Raw genomic sequence first — 20,095 nt, forward strand, 5'->3', positions numbered from 1 at the left:
CTAAAAAATAGTATACCTCTCCTACATCATCAGTCTCTCTCTCGTTATTGGAGAATTCCCATCAGTATACACACATGCTGTAGCATCTCCCTTGTTTTTTAAATGTGATCCCACAGGCCCCTCCGGCTACCATCCTATTTCCCTGATCTCCTTCACAGCCAAACTTCTCAGAAGACTTATGTTACTATTCTGTTTCTACTTCTATACATCTGGTTGTCCCTTCCTCCCACCCCATCGGATTTCTGTTGGCTCTACTTCCAAAGTATAAGTCCACTCAGTTAGTTTCATCTCTGTCATTATCACACCAAGCCACTATCAGCCCTCCCTGGACTCCTGCAAAAGCCACTCCCTCTTGACCCCCATTATCTACTGAATTGTGTTCCCCCAAAATTCATATGTTGATCTCCTAACCCCCAATGTGACTTTATTTAGAAATAAGGACTATAGGGAAGTAATTAAGGTTAAATGAGGTTGTAAGAGTGGGGCCCTAATCTGATAGGACTGGTGTCCTTATAAGAAGAGGAAGAGACACAAGAGATCTCTCCCTCTCTCCATGTGCACAGAGAGCAAAGCCATGTGAGGACACAGCGAGAAGGCAGCAGTCTACAACCAGGAAGAGAGGCCTCACCAGAAACCCTGATGGCACCGTGATCTGGGTGTTCTAGCCTCCAGACTGCAAGAATATAAATTTCTGTTTTTAAGCCAGTCTGGTATTTTTGTTATGGCAGCCTGAGTAGACTAATACAGCCCCCTACATATATTTTTCACACAGCAGCCATAATGATCTTTATTTATTTATTTATTTTTATCGAAGTACCTTGATTTACAATGTTGTGTTAGTTTCAGGTGTACAGCAAAGTGATTCAGATATATAGATGTATAGATATGTGCTTTTTCAGATTCTTTTCCACTGTAGGTTATTGCAAGATATTGAATATAGTTCCCCATGCTATACAGTACGTCCTTGCTGATTATCAATTTTATATATAATAGTGTGTATATTTTAATCCCAAACTCCTAATTTATCCCTCCTCACTACCTTTACCCTTTGGTAACTATAAGTTTGTTTTCTATGTCTGTGAGTCTCTTTCTGTTTTGTAACTAAGTTCAGTTGTACCATTTTTTAGATTCCACATATGTGATATCATATAATATTTGTGTTTGTCTGACTTACTTCACTTAATATGATAATCTCTAGGTCCATCCATGTTGCTGCAAATGGCATTATTTCATTCTTTTTTATGGCTGAGTAGTATTCCATTGTGTATGTGTGTGTGTGTGTGTGTGTGTGTGTGTATATATATATATATATATCACATCTTCTTTATCCATTCATCTGTCCATGGACATTTAGGTTGCTTCTGTGTCTTGGCTATTGTAAATAGTGCTGCTATGAACACTGGGGTGCATGTAGCTTTTTGAATTAGAGTTTTCTCCAGATATATGTGTAGGAGTGGGATTGCTGGATCATATGGTAACTCTATTTTTAGTTTTTGAAGGAAGAATGATCTCTTTAAAACCTAAATCAAATTGTGTCACTCCCTTGCTTAAAGGCCTTCAATAATTTTCCATTGAAATTAGCATTAGACTCTAACTCTTACCTTGGCCTAAAAATATCCACCATCTGGCACCTGCCCATCATTTTGACCGTACCTTGGGCCGTCCTCCCTCTCACTCACAGGCCTCACTCACACTAACTTCTCTCTGCCAGCAAAAATCTCAAGCTCATCCTTCTGCCTAAAAGTTCCCCCCTGGTTTTTCACATGGTTTCTTCTGTAGTCTTGCCTACATGGAACTTCCTCAAGGATCTTCACCCACCTTTCTTAAACCAAGACTCAGTCTTCCCTACCACCTAAAAAATGCTAGTTCATCACTCTAATTATTTCCTTCATAATTTGTCACAGCTTCTAATTCTCTGTCTCTGTCTCTCTCTCTCTCTCTCGCCCACTCACTCCCTCTCTCTCCATTTTGCTTGTATAAATGTAGAACTCCTTACATTTTCCCTCCTTACAGTGTAAGACTCAGAGGGTATGTCCTTGTCTCCCGTGCTTTCTGCTGTGTCCTCAGAGCTTAGGAGGGTGCCTAGTACACAGGAAACCTTCAATAAATATGTTTAATCAAGGATTGAATAAACATAAGACTGGCTGGAATTAATGAAATTCTGTTCAATGCAGTTTAGTACAGTTTTACTAGTATTGCCATAAAATAGATTGCCAGAGTGGAATTGCTGGGGCAGAGAGTATGCACATTTTTAATTTTGATAGATCAGAAGGACTGCTTTTTAATATTTAGTGTGACTGATTTGCCACTTTAAAATTTAATTATCACAAATTTAATTTTTTTCCTCTTCTCCTTTGAAAAATGAGCCATTTCAAAACCTTTCTTTTTTCTCCCCAGTGTTTTTATGGTAACTGAGGCTTCATCGTTTATTTGCAAGAACCCTAGCTTTTGTTTTATATTGATAGATTAAATTGATAGAGCCCATTTATCTATAAAGAAAACTTCTGTGAGTTGAATCTTCTTTTTGCATTGGCCCCCCCATTACATAATGAATGATGTACTTCAATGAGAGAAAAAAATACCCACTTTTTCACATGTAATTCTTCTTCTCTGAATGTACATATTTGTGGAAGACACAAAAGTACACACAGCACTAACACATGAAAACTCTAAGCTGAACGTTTTAAATTTGAAATTTACAATTGTTACAACAAATGACCCCTGACTAATCAGTTATGTAACAATACATATCACAATTACTTAACGGGAGGATATGCATTTATACTTTCTTGAAATCTTTCCAATTGAGCTCTCTGACATTAGTTAGAACCCAGAGCTAGGAATGCTTTCACACTTGTTTGAACTTTTGAATTAGCTTCATTCTATTTTGTTGTCATCAACAGTATCCCTAAACTTTTCCAGCTGCCTTCTAGCTGTTTGATGTGTATAAAGTATAAGGGTATGGATGGTTCCACACTAACATGTCCCCACTACCAGCAAAAACCATAAACCAGGTACATGTGATTCAGGACAGAGGACAGTATAATTGTCTTCAATTCAGTCCAGCTGTTATAATCCCCACCTTGACTTCAGTCAAAAGACAAACACTGTGCAAAGAATAATTTCAAATTTTGAAATGGAGCAAATATTCAATAAAATTTTTAAAAATCTTATTCCTTTTTTTAAATGTTACCATGTTTTAATTTATAGGAGAAGAAATTTTGTCTCTGAAGATTATGAGCTGAACAGGCACACATTTGGCCTAATTATATACAGTTGAGGAATAATGGCTTCCACCTCTTTGTACAACTGCCATAGTCACTCATGTATAATATCTGTGACCATGGGCTTTTTTTTTTTTTTTTTTTGCGATACGCGGGCCTCTCACTGTTGTGGCCTCTCCCGTTGTGGAGCACAGGCTCTGGACACGCAGGCCCAGCAGCCATGGCTCACGGGCCCAGCCGCTCCGCAGCATGTGGGATCTTCCCGGACCAGGGCACGAACCTGTGTCCCCTGCATCGGCGGGTGGACTCTCAACGACTGCGCCACCAGGGAAGCCCCATGGACATTTTTATGTCAATATTATTTACAATGTTCCAATTGTAAATTTACAATGTATAGCATATCTATTTTTTCTTTTTTTTAATTGAAGTATAGTTGATTTATAATGTTGTGTTAGTTTAAGATATGCAGCAAAGTGATTCAGATATATATACATGTATTCTTATACATATATATGTATTCTTTTCAGATTCTTTTCCGTTATAGGTTATTTAAAAATATTGAGTAGATTTCCCTGTGCTATACAGTAGGTCCTTGCTGGTTATCTATTTTATATACAGTAGTGTGTATATTTTAATCCCAAACTCCTAATTTACTCTTGTTGTTCATCTATTTTATATTTAGTAATTTGTATCTGCTAATCCCAAATGCCTAATTTATCCTTCCCTGCCTCCCTTTCCCCTTTGGTAACTATAAGTTTGTTTCCTCTGTCTGCGAGTTTATTTATGTTTTAAGTTCATTTGTATCTTTTTTTTTAAGATTCCACATATAAGTGATACCGATATTTGTCTTTCTCTGTCTGGTGTACTTCACTTGGTATAATAATCTCTGGGTCCCTCCATGTTGCTGCAAAATCTTATTCCTTAGAAAATACTCTCCTATTACCTTTTACATATGGCAATCTATACTTTATTGGCTGAATAATAATTAAATGAATGAATGAATTCATCTTAACAGATTTATTATTTTATCAGTCACTAACCATGACCTACACCGTGACAGGCAAAATTTAAACATTCTTCCATTATTCCTTCAAATTGCATGGTAGAGTTCTGTTGTTCATTGTTTCCTAACAAATGTAGTCCAGGACCTTTAGGGTGACATTCACAGCCCTGTCCAATCTTACCACCAGTCTCTTCCCTTCCTTAATCCCCACTATTGCCCTATATCCACAACCCTTCAGCTACATTCAACTCTTAGCTCTTTTCCAAATGTATCCTGCATTTTTTCCTTCTGTTCTTTCTTCCAATCCCTCACACATTTTCATCTACTCAAACTCTACATCTTTCCTGTCCTACATCAGATGCCAACGAAGTTTTCCCCAGCTCCTCACCTTCTTTCCCAATTAGAAGTATCTATCTCTTCAGTATCTCCCTGATTTCCCTGGCACTCAGTATAGCATCTACTACACTCTGAATTGTGTGCATCTGTATATATTGTTGATCTGCTCTACTAGATTATAAACTCCTAAATGTCAAAAGCCTGTGCTCTCCATCTTGTATCCCCACACTAACTTTACTGAATCTTGTACATATCAGATTCTCAAAAGGGTTTAAAGAATTGAATGGAGCTGCTGGCCAACAATACTAAATGTTTCCCCTGACCATTTTGGCAGCTCTGTCTTGCCACTTAGGAATGCCACCTAACATAGACACACTGTTCACACACATGACAACAGATCATGAACCCAAAGGGTATTTTTTTCTACCTTTCTTGTACTGTCAGTCGATCTTTCATTCTGGAGCAACTCTACAGGTATGTGTGTGTCATCAAAAAATGTCTTCTTTGTCCCACCAGCCAGGAGCTCTGTAGACAGAGATGGCACCCATAAAGTCAGTATACATGTGAAATCAGTGGAAATTTTCTGACTGTGTTAACATTTTGCAGGCTTGGAAGTCCATGCTTAGATAACCATGGATAAGCAGTCAAGGTTGATATTTGGGGATGGGTAACAAAGAGATCATTTCTGTATTAAGACTGATTGGATTTTTACAAAATAAGTACTAGATAGAAATATGTTGATGAACTTCTGGAGAACTCAAAAATTAACTTTATGAATGGGAAGGAATATAGATTGACAATACCTCAAATTATCTGGCTTTCAGAAATCTAGAAAAATATTTTGTGTTGATTTTTTATGCACTAAAATATATAAAAGTCATCCAATTGACTGGATGTACTCCGCTCAAAGCCATGAATTTCAGGTGATGCTAAATGAGAACTTTTCTTATTTCTCATGTGTCAGTTGTAACTAAACCAGACGCTTGTCAATAACCAGTCCTTTATTTTATCATTATGACAAGATAAACTGTAACTTACGATTAAACGGAGAAGCAGCATCCAGGTGGTTCAACTGAAGAAAACAAAAGTTAATATATTTAAATCTAGATTTCCCTGAAGCTCTCTGTGCAAAATAAGCAAACTTTCAATATGAGGTATTCTCTGGGTCTTGGCATTCATGAGAATTAAGGAGGCAAAGGAATCCTACAACCAGATTAGGATTTATAAGCCAATAGTCACCCATTTTAAAATACGGAGCCCAAGAAAAGGGGTGAAGCCAGAAGAAACCCCACTGGCTAGAAATGAAGTTGTTGGTGACCAGGAAGATTAACCCCTTCCAAATGCAATAAGCACACATAAGACTCTGTTGATGAACACAGCAGTGCAGAGACATCATTGTTTTAGTTCATTACCAGGAGCAGGGTAAAAAGAGTCCTTAGGGCCAAGGTAAATGGGTTCGGTGAAAATGCACCTTAAAGACCAGAGGGAAGGCTCTGGAAACTGCTGGATCATCAGATCAATGGGCTCAAAGATGACTAAGTTAGGTTGCTTTATGCAGTTTAAACATTTGTGCAGGGAGTCTCCCCATGCAGCCTTTTATTGACAGCTACAGATCAATGGTAATTTTTGATCATTTTCAACCTACATAAACCTATTGACCCCATGGCCACCTTTGGGGCACTTCAAGTAATCAAAAATAATCAGAGGAAATGGTGTAAAATTGTCTGACTGCCAAAGACTCCAAGTAGTTTCACGTGCCCCCAGGAGCAGAGTTGAGAGGTTAAAGTGTAGTTCACATTGCCAGCAGAACCTCAACTGGCAGAGTGTTCCAGAGAGTCTTGTCTTTATGTCTCATTAAAGGACTCACTGATCTGTATCCAGACTCTGACTCTCATGCATATCAGTTTAAAGACAAAAAGCTTAATTCTCATTGGAAGTATTAGATTGCAGAGAACGAATTATTCCTGTTTTCCTTTGTTGAGTCGTTCTTTTCTTTGGCTGCCTAACAGAAGTGGTTAATATACTTTTAGAATTAAAAAAAAAAATTAGCAATATTATGTGGCTGTAGACATGGACAGGACAAAGACAAAAGGGAAAAAGGTATAAGTAGGTAGCCCAAAGGTCAGGGATAACAAAAATATATATCTCTCAAAAGAATCAGTAGGACAGAAAAGGGAAATAACAAACAAAACAATGACAATGAAAAGAAATCTTATTGAATTAAGATAATCTCCAGAGGGAAGGAAGTAAAGGGGCAACAGTGGAGCAAAAAGAAGGAAAAGTTTTTAATGAGGACTTTTCCCCGTCAGTGGGACAGAATGCTCCATCCCCAAAGGAAGGAATGGAATCCAAATCATGTAAGGTCAACAGTGCTCAAGCAAATATTCTGAATTTAAGGAAAATCACAAGTAACTGAGTAAACAAACAAGACTCAACCTAATCCATAGAGTGAACTGTGCCCCGATTTTACAGTTGGATTCTAAAATAGTGAACTCTGGGGTTAGAAGTCCATTCAGGGTAGAATAATAGAAAGGATTTCCTAAAATGTCAAAGAATAAATCGGTTAGGGATTGTCTTGCCATTTTGAAGTTTTCTTTATTTTTTACGTGGACTTAACTAAATATTGACAAAAAGTATGGCTATCACTGAGGTTTATTTAAAGCATGTGTGTGTGTGTTGTAGTTTTGCAGCAATAACAAGTTGACATAATATGGGAACTTGTCTCAGTATAAATTTATGATATAAAAATTTGCCACGTTTCCTGTACATTTATGATATGTGACTATTTCTATTTTTTAAGAAGATATATAGACCAAATTAAGCAAAACAACTGTTGTAATCACCTTTCGTAGGGGTCTACATGTAAACATTTCTGTGTCAGGCATGCATGAACTTCAACTTGAGACCTGCAGGTCATATTTCCACATTAGTTGGTGGAGGTTTTGAAGCCAGAGCATTTTCAGTACTTCTGCTTTCAAGGATCTGGCTATAAATGTTTATTAAAAGAATCTGTAATGAAATCAGTTTTGTTATTTTTTAAATGGTTGCCTGGAGTGTGTTGGATGACTGAATGTCAGGTAAGCATTGAGCGCTCATGGTTCGGAATGTGCTTGATAGTATTGCCATCTAGGGGCTGAATGGAATTCTCAGCTCTGAGATAAACTGTAATTGAGCAGGTGCTGCTATTGACAATATACATATGTTTTTGCTTTATAGCCCACATGCTTTTCATGTTTCTTATGACAAAAGCTATCTCTAAATGTCCCCCAGCAGCCTACCTTTTTTTATATATAATCTGTTAGAGGTGATTACTATTTGCTTTGGAGCTGATGCTTTTTTGGCATCTATTACTGAATATTCTGAACAAAGAGTTGTTCTTTTTTGCATTATTAATCTTGCCCATGTTTGCCCTATTTCCACAGAAAAGGAATCATTTATCAGAAAAGAATGTTTGTAGTCGGGACTTGTAGCATATTCAGCTTTAATATGCACGATGGTCATTCTATTTCTGTGCTATATTTATCTAAAAGACCAATCCAATGTTGTTGGAGAAATAAGTTTTAAATATTTATGATCTAACTTTTAATATTTAAAAAAAGAGAAATTAGTATTTCTGTAAAATTTTTTTCAGAGTCTGGTCGCTTAGCAAATGTTTAAATATTAAAAGATTTCAAGAGTTCAGCATGTAATATCATAATAGGACCTTACTGAAACAGGAAAATTGACTTTACAAGTTTTTGATAAGTAAAGGAAATTATATTTCCTCTCCTTGTGTTTAACACATAATAAGAAACATTAACTAATAGAAACTTATAAAACTTATAACCAAGAATGTGGGGAAATGGTGTCAAAAATTATTTCTACGGTGTGTTTTGGTTTTGTCTAACCAGTTTTTTTGGAAAGTGGTTCAGTTGGATTTTGCCACCTCATTTTAGATTTTATTCAAAATGAGATTTGGATTCCCTCAAATTAAAAAGATTTTCCATACACATAACTTTGTCTGGTGCTTTCGGGTACTACTCGCAGAAATAACTTCCTCTTCTTCATCTCATATTCCTCTTCCTGTGCCCACCAAGAAGAGGACCACTGAAGACTATCTGTCACATTTAAGTGTCAAATAAACCAAAGCTGACCTCACATACCATTAAGTGTATATATCCTATTAAACCAGTAAAAACTTCTTCGTGATTATTCACGTCCAATGGGTATGGTACACAACAGAAAGTGTCTGTGTGTGTGTCTGTGTGTGTGTGTGTGTTTACCTATACACACGTTACTGGTCCACTTGCAGACATAATTCCTATCTGTAAACAGACACTTCCATCCAGCCCAGATGCAGAAAGAGCACCCTGGGCTCTTTCAAAACATTAGGATTCTTAGGTCCAGTTTAATTATGCAAAATATGGTTAGTGCTGCTGTCCAAGCAGGAAAAAAACTAATTATGCCATCTTTTTTTTTTCTTTTAAATTAACAAAGACCAAATACTCAAAGCCTAGCTAACAATTACTTTGGGTAAATTTCAGAGTTTTAGTTAGGGTGTTTTTAACAAATGAGAATATTTTCACATTGATATTAAGAGTAGACTGCTCTCAGGGTGCTTGTGCATCTATAGTTCAGTTGGTTTATTGTTGTTTCCTTGTGTTTGTTTTATTGTCTTTGTAAAATGTAAATACACACCAAGAGAATGAGAGGGGGGGAGATGGGGAGAGTCTTACGTAAAAAATAGTGTCGGGGTTTAATGAGAGAGAATTAGCGTCGTTCAGGTTCAATTTCCAAATCCTTGAGATTATTCCATTCTCTGCCACTCAACTTGGTACCACTGATTTCCATCATGAGCTGGATGCTACACTGACCTGAGACATCATATATTTTTTTTATTGCATCCCTTGGGTTGCAAGCTCTGAAAAGGCAAGGATCCTATCTGATCCAAGCCGTGTGTGCGTGTCTGAAATCACACGACATTAGGTAATATATTTAGCATGTGAAGAACAAGAAAAAACCATATTGTTTTCTTAATAATTCAAAACTCTGTTGTGATATTTGTGCTGCCATTGGTGAGGCATCTTGGCCAAAGAATGACCTTCCAGCAATTGGCAGCAGTTTCCAAAAGGAAACTAAACTGTTCATTTTCTTCCAGGGAACAAGCCATCGAGCCCACCTGTTCGGGTTAGAACCCTTCACCACATATCACATTGGTGTTGTGGCCACAAACCAGGCAGGAGAAGTTTCAAGCCCCTGGACTCTAGTTCGAACCCTAGAATCTTCCCCCAGTGGACTGAGCTACTTTACAGTGGAGCAGAAGGAGAACGGCCGGGCGTTGCTACTGCAGTGGTCAGAGCCTGTAAGAACCAATGGTGTGATTAAGGTAATGTCTACCCTGAATGTGCGATCATGTTGGTATTCTACAGATAAATAGATGAGCCCTGACATGCCATCAGGTCACGGTGGGAAAACTCCCTTCAGAGTCTGGTTAATTCTTCCTGATAGTTCCTCCAGGCGCTTAGTCATAGATCAGAGAAAACTAGCTCACACGTGTTAAGCTTCCTATGAACCCAAAGCTGTCTAAGTGCTCTCTATGGATTATCTCATTTAATCCGCACATCAGCCCTACTCTGTAGGTACCACTAAACCTCACTGGGCACATAAAGGCTAAATCACTGTCCGAGGCTAAATAACATTGTGACAATCGAATTGGGATTTGAAGCCAGGAAGTCACACCAAAACGGAACTCTAAATGACCATGTTCCTAGTGCCTCCTGAATTGTCCTGCTCAGCTCTTTGCTTAAGCTTTGCCTAATTTGCACTTTGAGCAGAGCTCACTCAGCAGGAAACAGGAAGCCCCACGTGTCTGCTAAGTCCACGATATCCCTATGTAGGCATGAGAAGCAGTCTTATTAATGTCACATCTAACCCCAGCTTCACCAGTCTGTGAGCGCCCAAATAAGGTTTCCATTATCATTCACATTTTGATGCTTTGAACCATCACCCACATAAGAGGCAGCATCATCACCCTTCTGATGTTCTTCTCCAAGGCTGCTGGCAACTCAGCTGTCCATCTATTACTGTCTCTGCCTCTAGTCTCCTCTGGCCCTGGACCACCACTCAGGCCCTCATCAATCACCTTGTGCAGGCTGGGACTGCCACCCCCTGCAGATGCTGTAGACACTCTGCCTCTCCTTTACCACTCCCTCTCAAGGTGGCAAAGACTCCTCCACTAATTCCACATAGAACATAAGACTAAGCTGTGACTTTTGATAAACCTTCCCTGAAAACCCATAGTGGGATGCTGGCAGGAAGTTACCTACAGCAGTGACTTAGATATGTAACTAGAGCTCACAGACCCAGGCCCATCCTCACTGGCCTCCCTGTAGGCTGCCTCACTGCCTGGTACGGTGGCCACCTCTCTGCCCACCTCCAGGTGTGCTACAAGTAGCAGAAGCAAGCTGCTTTCTACCAGCCCCTGACATGTGACCGAATCAGACTTTGCCTACTCTAGGACAGGAGGCCTGAGCCTTAGGAACCATGGCCTTAAAATCCAAGCCTCGGGCCTCCCTGGTGGCGCAGTGGTTGAGAGTCCGCCTGCTGATGCAGGGGATACGGGTTCGTGCCCCGGTCTGGGAGGATCCCATATGCCGCGGAGCGGCTGGGCCCGTGAGCCATGGCCGCTGAGCCTGCGCATCCAGAGCCTGTGCTCCGCAACGGGAGAGGCCACAACAGTGAGAGGCCCGCGTACCGCAAAAAAAAAAAAAAAAAAAAAAAAAAAAATCCAAGCCTCAGCCCTAAGGTCCCCATCAGAGAAAAGAGTATCTCTTTCATGCCCATCAAAGTACCCCTCCTTGTGAGTGTTTATTTCCCATCCCAGTGTCTGCCTCTTCCTGGAATGATTGACAATAGAAATATCTACTCCTTTTACGTGCATTTGTGGTTCACCAAATATTTATTGAGGCTTCTACTAAGTGCCAGGCAATTATTCAGGAGTGAGCAAGACAGGCAAGGTCCCTGCTGTCACAGACCTTGTGTGTGTGTGTGAATACATGAACAGTGGGGCTACAGAGAGGCAAACAAGAAGCTAGTACACAAACCAGAGAATTTCAGAGAGTGGTGAAAGCTATAAAGAAAATTAAACAGAATAATGTAATTATGCCTGCTTGGGCTATTTTAGCATGGATGATCATTTGAATTGAGTTGACATTTGAGCTGAGCCCTGAATGACAAGACAGAGTCAGTCATGTGAAGATACGAGAGCAAAATGTTCAGACAAAGTGAACAGCAAATGAAAGGCCTGAAGCCAGGGATGAACTTGGTTTCTTCACATCAAGGGAAGAAAGCCAGTGTGGTTGAAGCTTGGGAGGGTTGGGGAGGGAAGATGATACTAGAAGAGATTCAAGGGATTGGTAAAAGGTGGACTGTGCTCAACCCTGTGGGCTGTGATCAGGAGCCTGGGATTCATTCTAAGTGTGATGAAAAACTACGGAAGGGTTTAGGCAAAGGGATAGCACAATCAAATTTATGTTTTTCCAAATCACTCTGGCTCCTATGTAGGAAATGGGCTATAAGGAGACCAGTGGAGTTTGGAATCTGTTAAAGAAGTGAGGGTAGAATTGACTGTGGCTTGAATTAGAGTGAGAGTTGAGAAGGTCGAGAAATGTGAGGGGATTGGGGATGTATCCAGAAGGTAGAGATGACAAGATTTGTTAATGGACTGAATGTGATACATGAAGGAAAAGTAGTATTTCAGAATGACTTCTGGACTTTGGCCTTGAGTCATTGACTGGGAAGGGAAGGCTGGAAGATGTACAGGTTTGAGGGGATAAGTAGGTGGTTGGAAGTACAAGTCTAGAACACTCGAGAGAGTTCTTCATGAAGATATATGTGTTTGGAATTCATTAGCAGATGAGTAGTATTCAAACCCATGGGCCTGGAGGACATCACCTATGGAGAGAATATAACTAGAGATGAAGAGAGCCTGGGATCAAGCCCTGGGGAATACAAAAATTTAGAGGTCAAGAGTATGGAGAGGAGCTGTCAAGGCACGTGAGGCAGAAGGAAAAGTAGATGAGAGGGATGCCCCAGAAGGGAACAGAAAATGTGCCAATGGTGTTGAGAGATCCAGTAACATGAGGGAAGAGATGTGACCCTGTATTTGGAAACCAGGAGGTCACTGTGATCTTCACAAGGAAATCAAGTGTTGCAATGGGAAACCTGGTCGGGATGGTTTGAGGGAATAGGAGAGCAACGCTTCAAAGAAGTATAGATGGAAAGAAAAAACAGAGAAATGGGGCAGGAGCCAGGGGATGACGGTGTCAAGAAGTTTTATTCAAAAATCAGTGCAAGATCCTAGAGTACATTTAAATGCTAATGGAAATAACCCAGTAGAGGGAGATAAATCAGTGAAGCAAGAGATAATGAGAATAATTGCAAGAGTGAAATCTGTAGGAAGGAGGAGAGGACAGGATCCAGAGCTCAGGTGGACTTCAGTGGGGGCAGAGGTACTTCATCCATAGGAAAAGGAAGGGAGGCAAATAGGGTACATCTAGATTCACATGCATATGGCAGTGATAATCTATAACATGAGAACATTCCCGTCTGACTGCCTCTACTTTCCTCAGTCAAATATGTGGTTATGTCAACAACCACCTGTGAGGGAGAGAAGAGGGTATTGGCTGTTAGTGGGGAAAGGAGAAGATATTTCTTACTTTGGAAAATGAGAGAGCAAACATATGGTTTTATAGTTGGTAATCATCTATTTAAAAGTTATGGTAAGAAATTTAAAGTGAGACCAGTCAATATATTTGAGAGTTTTTCTCCAAACCCAGTTAGAAGCTAAGGTCCAGAGGGAGGGCTGAATTTAACACTAGTTAGAGATTTGCCAGGTGAATATGGGGGAGGGCACAGAGAGTCATAGAGACTTTCAAATTGATTGTGGAATCTAAGCTGTCTTCAGAAAACACTCTATTCCCCTTCCCTCAGGGGTATGATCTTGCCCTGAGACCCCCAACAAGAAAATCACACCAAAATACAATAGTCCAACATAAATAGATTTCCAAATCTAGGCTATTTAATCTTAAATAACATTGAAGTATATCAACAATCCAGGAACAACCTGTGGGAAGATTTGCCTCTCAAGGGACTCTTGTATTTGTCCATCTCATCTTAAGAAACATAATCATAGGGTCACGACCATGTACAGGAAGGTCTCCTGTCTCTCAGGTACACTGAAGTGTGAAAAGATGGGGAACCATCATTCAAAAACATCTACATTCAAGTTAAGTTACCTCTCATCTTCCCCAAAGAACAATGAATAATATGGGTTGGAAACTTGCTCTACATTTGTATCATGAGCATTCGGATGGTTTTCCCTGGAACAAAAGAATACTTTGCTCCAAAGAAGCCATCTATTCTTCTATAACTGGTAAGAGAAAACAGGGTGGGTTTTCCATTTTCTGGTCATCAGTTTGTACCTATGTTTTTGTATACGTGTATAACATAAGTAACTATGTACATGCATGTGTGCCCACACTAGACACTCACACATTTTCCACCCTGGCACCCTGGTACAAATGATTAAGCATTATAGTTCCATTTCCCAGTAAATGCTGTGGCAATAGACAATGTGGATAGGCCCTATTTAGCCTACTCAGGGTGAAATCAGAAGCACTTAATTTTTATAAAATAGGGAATTTGAATACTATTCCCCACTTCTAAAAAATAAAAATGGGAGGAAACCCCGTGAGCACTCTTTAAGTCAATGAATTAATTTCAGTAACTCTTAGCTTTTAGATATATGCTCACATGATATCCAACCTTAAAAAAAGAGAAAGCAAAGATCACATTCCCAAAATTCATATCAGAATGCTTCTTCTGGGTTAGGATCATCAAGGTGAGGAATAGGGGGCAGAAGGAGTTAAAAGGGACGAAATTTCTTGACACCAAGAAATCATATGCTTTGTTTCCCATCTTCCTGCAGACATACAATGTCTTCAGTGATGGAGTCCTGGAGTACGCTGGCCTGAATCGTCAATTTCTCTTCCGACGCCTGGACCCCTTCACGCTCTACACTCTGACCCTGGAGGCCTGCACCAGGGCGGGCTGTGCACACTCGGCACCCCAGCCTCTGTGGACAGAAGAAGCCGCACCCCAGTCTCAGCTGGCTCCCACCGTCCAGTCTGTGGGGTCCACCAGCGTTGAGCTGAGCTGGTCAGAGCCCGTTAACCCAAACGGAAAGATAATTCGCTATGAAGTGATTCGCAGATGCTTCAAGGGAAAAGCTTGGGGGAATCAGACAATCCAGGATGATGAGAAAATTGTTTTCACAGAATATAATACTGAAAGGAATACATTTATGTATAATGACACAGGTCTGCAGCCATGGATGCAGTATGAATATAAAATCCACACTTGGAATTCAGCAGGCCATACCTGCAGCTCTTGGAGTGCGGTAAGGACCAGGCAAGCACTTCCAGAAGGCCTCTCTCCACCTGAGATAGCCCAGGTATCTGTGAACCCCCCCAAACTGATGATTTCCTGGGTCCCGCCAGCACAGCCTAATGGCATTATCCAGTCCTATAGGCTTCAAAGGAACGACGTGCTCTATCCTTTCAGCTTTGATGCTGCAACTTTCAATTATACTGATGAAACGCTGCTTCCTTTTTCCACGTACAGGTATGTAGTCACAGCCTGCACCAGTGAGGGCTGTTCCACCAGCCCACCTACCAGCATCACAACCCTTGAGGCTGCCCCTGCAGGGGTCAGCCCTCCAGCTCTTTGGACCATCAGTGCCACTCAAATCAATGTATCTTGGTCACCGCCATCAATTCAAAATGGAGAGATCACTCAGTATTTCCTCAGACTGGACGGTAAGGAGTACCTGGCTGGGCAGAACCTGTCCCTGTTGGTTTCCCACCTGCAGCCTTCCACGCAGTATAATCTCTCCCTAGTGGCCTGCACTAATGGAGGTTGCACAGCTAGTGTTGCAGAGTCCGCCTGGACAATGGAGGCCCCGCCACAAAACATGGACCCTCCAAAACTACAAGTCACGGGCTCAGAATCCATAGAAATCACCTGGAAACCACCAAGAACCCAAAATGGCCAGATCAGAAGCTATGAACTTAGGAGGGATGGAACCATTGTCTACACCGGCCTGGAAACTCGCTATCATGACTTTACTCTCGCCCCAGGTGTGGAGTATGGCTACACAGTGATGGCCAACAACAGCCAAGGGGGTGTTCTGAGTCCACTTGTCAAAGATCGAACCAGCCCCTCGGCGCCTTCAGGGATGGAGCCTCCAAAATTGCTGGCCAAGGGCCCTCAGGAGATCTTAGTGAGCTGGGACCCTCCAGTAAGGACAAACGGTCATATCGTCAACTACACCCTCTTCATCCGTGAGCTGTTTGAAAGAGAAACAAAAATCGTACACATAAACACCACTCATAATTCTTTTGGTACACAGTCATTCAGAGTAAACCAGCTGAAGCCATTTCACAGGTAGGTAACTGACCCTGGGTGTCCTGAGAACAAGCCATAGCCCCTTTCTATTGCGTGAACCCTTGGTCAGTCCCAGTGAAGACTCTTAACAGCAAGATGTGTGACATGCCCAAGCCCCATGCATTTAACCATCCAAGTGGACTAACTACATCCTTATCCAGCCCAAACCTGCTTGATTACTTCTGGAGAGCAAAATTCTTGCAGGTGACATTTTGAGAGTCAGTGTTTTAGAAATGTTTGCACTTCATCACAATGTCTGGAACCAAGTAGTGGAGAGATAGGGCCACTTCCCTGAGTCTGGTCCCTCCTGGAAACATGCCAGCCCCTGGTCAGTTCTGAGAACCCCAGTGCGGTTATCTGAACTAGGCTGTGAGGAAAAGGAGTATTATTATTATTTTTTTTAATATTTATTTATTTATTTATGGCTGTGTTGGGTCTTTGTTTCTGTGCGAGGGCTTTCTCTAGTTGTGGCAAGCGGGGGCCACTCTTCATCGCGGTACGCGGGCCTCTCACTATCGCAGCCTCTCTTGTTACGGAGCACAGGCTCCAGACGCGCAGGCTCAGTAGTTGTGGCTCACAGGCCTAGTTGCTCCACGGCATGTGGGATCTTCCCAGACCAGGGCTCGAACCCGTGTCCCCTGCATTGGCAGGCAGACTCTCAACCACTGCGCCACCAGGGAAGCCCCAGGAGTATTATTTTAAAGAATGGAAAAAGGGCCGTCATTGAGAGCTATTGCCAGCCAGAGATGGACTGATCCAAAATTTGTTCTGAGGCCAGCCCTCCTTATTGAATCCAGCACGTCTTCCAGGAATCATGAGGCTCCTCTGACTATTTCCCCAGCCCTTCAGTCAGCTCTGATCTCATGGTTTCTTGGGACGGCGCCACTTTGCCAGCTCCTGTTTTCTTAGTGGTCCCCTCTGAGCTCTCTGATGAGCAAGGGTGTGTGTTGCTTTCCACACAAAGGAATCTGACCACCAGCCCTCTTCCCATACTTTAAAGAATTGCTTGGCTTTTTTCCCCCATCACATTTTAACTAACATACATCCCCAGAGAGAAGAATAATGAAGGACATTTTATTCTTAAAATTTAGTAAAATGAACAGAACCACTTTAAAAGAATTAAAGGCTGAGTGTTAATTACCAACCACCATTGATAAAATTCATCTATTATTGTAATGTACTGATGTGTAGATTAGATCTCTCCTATAATTATCTCTGATATATAGTGCTGTTGAAATGAAACATTCGCAGTCTCATGCATCTCCTAGTGACAATTATTTAGGGTTGCATTAAATATTAAACAGTAATTAAAACTTCTGCAAGTATCTTCCGTAGCTAATCCACATGCTCTGTGAGTTGGCTTTTATCTTACTCTGATGCAGGGCATAAAAGAGGCCCATGTTAGCTGCAGAGCTGTACATTTCATCCCGGCTTCCTCTTTACCTGACTGGTACTTGCACGTTTTAAAGATCATCTCAGCTTGCTCCCCTCCGAAACTCTTATTCAAAAAGATTTCTAGGGAAAAAAAAAGTTTCTGGATGTGAGAGGGGCACTTTTCCCAGGCTGAAAAAGAAAGTCTGATTTTTCTGAGAAACTGAGCCATGGGATTTAAGGCAATGAGAGATGTCCCTTCACTGTCCACTCTCATCGAAAATGTAAGTGACATTAATGACTTAGAATATCAATGGAATATTACTCAGCCCTAAATAAGAATGAAAATTTTGTCCTTTGCAACAATATGAGTAGACCTGGAGGGTATTATGCTTAGTGAAATAAGTCAGACAGAGAAAGACAAATACTGTATGTATTCACTTATATGTGGAATTTGAAAAATAAAACGAATGGATATAACAAAAGGGAAACCGACAGATGCAGAGAATAAACTAGTGTTACCAGTGGGGAGAGGAGGAGGGAGGGGCAAGACAGCTGAGGGGGATTAAGACCTACAAACTACTGGGTATAAAATAAATAAGGTATGTGGATGGAATGTACAGCACAGGGAATATAGCCAATATTTTATGATAACTTTATATAGAGTATAAACAATAAAAACATCAAATCACACACACCAAAATAAAACCAGAATATGACTTCTATATGAAGTTGGGATTCATATCGTTTGGGGTTTTTCCAGCAGATTAATGTTTACTGAGTACTGCAAATTAGTGTCTCCTCCTTGGGGTACGCCCCAGATGGTCAGTAGGAAGAAGGATCCTGAGAATACCCTAAGAAGCAGGAGGAATCCGACCCAGAATTTTAAAACCACCAGAGATAATCCAGACGTGGAAAATCAAAACTGAGTTCTCAGAATCGCTTAGAAGGCAGATCTGCCATTCACAGCTGTGGATCTCTTCACCAATTAACGGCAGCCCATCATGATGAAAATGTGTGGGAGGAGAGGGAGGGAAGGGAAAGCAGCAAAGGGAACTGGGAAACTCCCCAAAGGGAGAGAGACGTGTAATGAAGAAGAGGGGATGGGGGACAGAAAGAAGGCGAGGAAGTGAGCGCAAGGCGGTGATTATCTGGAAGAGAGAAAGCAGAAAGTAGAAGAGGGAAAAGGCTGGAAGCAAAAGAAATAAAGGGAGAAAGGGAGGTGGCTGGGGCTTGAGGGGAAATTAGGGGTGTCATAGTATAAAAATTAGGGGCATGGAAAAGAGGGGGAAAGCACTTATTTGCAGCCATAGGCACTTAAGACGAACAAAAGCCCCTTTTGTCAGAAGGGAAAAGTCCCTGTTATGTAAATAGACCTTTCACAGTGGCAGGAGACCCGCTATGAAGCAAAACATAATTGATTGGTTGAGTTTAACTTGATGGTGATAAGGTGTCTCCATGATTGATAATCTGGTGTGTAGCTGGGTTAACTTGGGCCCCAGAAGTTCCCCATGTGGTGTAAGGGAGCCTGTTTTAAGATGTCAGGTATCAGGTGAGGGGAATTATTAGCACAGAGACTTTGACTCCATGACGTTCCTTCCTGACCTGGAAACGTTCCTGGGGAATCATTTAGCTCCAGCTGCAGAGAGAGGCGGGGCTCAGGGCTAATAAAAACTCGTTCAAACTCCCGAGATCTGTATTCTCCCTCGCCGTGTTAAGGAACTCTACAGCGTACCGGAATTCTCCCGCTGGAGAGCGTCTTGAAAGTGTATTCATTCTACACATTCCTGTTTAGGGAAGAATCGTGCCCACCCTCTCCAGACAGGTGAGCACCTTTCTTTGGTTTGGAAAGCCAGGAGGCTTGAAAATGTTCTAAAATTTCCGTGGAAACATGACTTTGTTGTCCTTGAAAAGGGTTCGTTGTAGGTAAGAATAAATATAAACGTGTCTGTCTTTGTTTCAGAAAACACTTGGCCTTTGAAAGATTCTTCCCACGAAAATCGATTTTGCCAATAATGGGTCATTTCTGCCTTGTGTCCTGAAGGTATGAAGTTCGAATTCAAGCCTGCACCAGGCTGGGATGTGCATCAGGTGACTGGACATCCATACAGACCCCTGAGGTTGCACCTCGGAAGCAACCGCCTCCACATCTAGAGGTACAGATGGCTCCAGGGGGGTTCCAGCCCACGGTTTCCCTTCGGTGGACAGGACCACTCCAGCCAAATGGACAAGTTTTATATTACGAATTGTTCAGAAGACAAATAGCAACTCAGCCTGGAAAATCAAACCCAGTGCTAACCTATAATGGAAGCTCAAGCTCTTTTATGGACGTGGAACTATTGCCTTTCACAGAGTATGAATACCAGGTAAGAAATGTGCGTTACCAACAACTCACACTGAGACGGGTGTGGGTACACATCAGCGCCGGTCTGGAAAAAAATTGTTTGCAATCTAAAAAGCCACTTAAAGAAACATGGGACTGGGGCTTCCCTGTTGGCGCAGTGGTTGAGAGTCCGCCTGTCGATGCAGGGGACACGGGTTCGTGCCCGGCCCGGGAAGATCCCACATGCCGCGGAGTGGCTGGGCCCGTGAGCCATGGCCGCTGAGCCTGCGCGTCCGGAGCCTGTGCTCCGCAACGGGAGAGGCCACAGCCGTGAGAGGCCCGCGTACCGCATAA

The 20,095-nt window shown here is 41.6% G+C and overlaps 1 protein-coding gene across 2 annotated transcripts in view; it reads left to right on the top strand.

Moving 5' to 3' along the window:
• USH2A (usherin) overlaps positions 1 to 20,095 on the top strand; it is a gene marked incomplete at both ends in the record, with an annotated part of 756,807 nt that overhangs the window by 680,177 nt on the left and 56,535 nt on the right. For both annotated transcript variants that reach the window (XM_079697601.1, XM_079697602.1), the window contains 3 exons: positions 9,701 to 9,928; positions 14,531 to 16,047; positions 19,463 to 19,784. In XM_079697601.1, coding sequence (XP_079553727.1) covers positions 9,701 to 9,928; positions 14,531 to 16,047; positions 19,463 to 19,784 — 2,067 coding nt within the window. The remainder of the gene's footprint in view (positions 1 to 9,700; positions 9,929 to 14,530; positions 16,048 to 19,462; positions 19,785 to 20,095) is intronic.

The sequence above is a fragment of the Hyperoodon ampullatus genome (assembly GCF_949752795.1).
Source record: "Hyperoodon ampullatus genome assembly, chromosome: 2".
Taxonomy (NCBI): Eukaryota; Metazoa; Chordata; class Mammalia; order Artiodactyla; family Ziphiidae; genus Hyperoodon; species Hyperoodon ampullatus.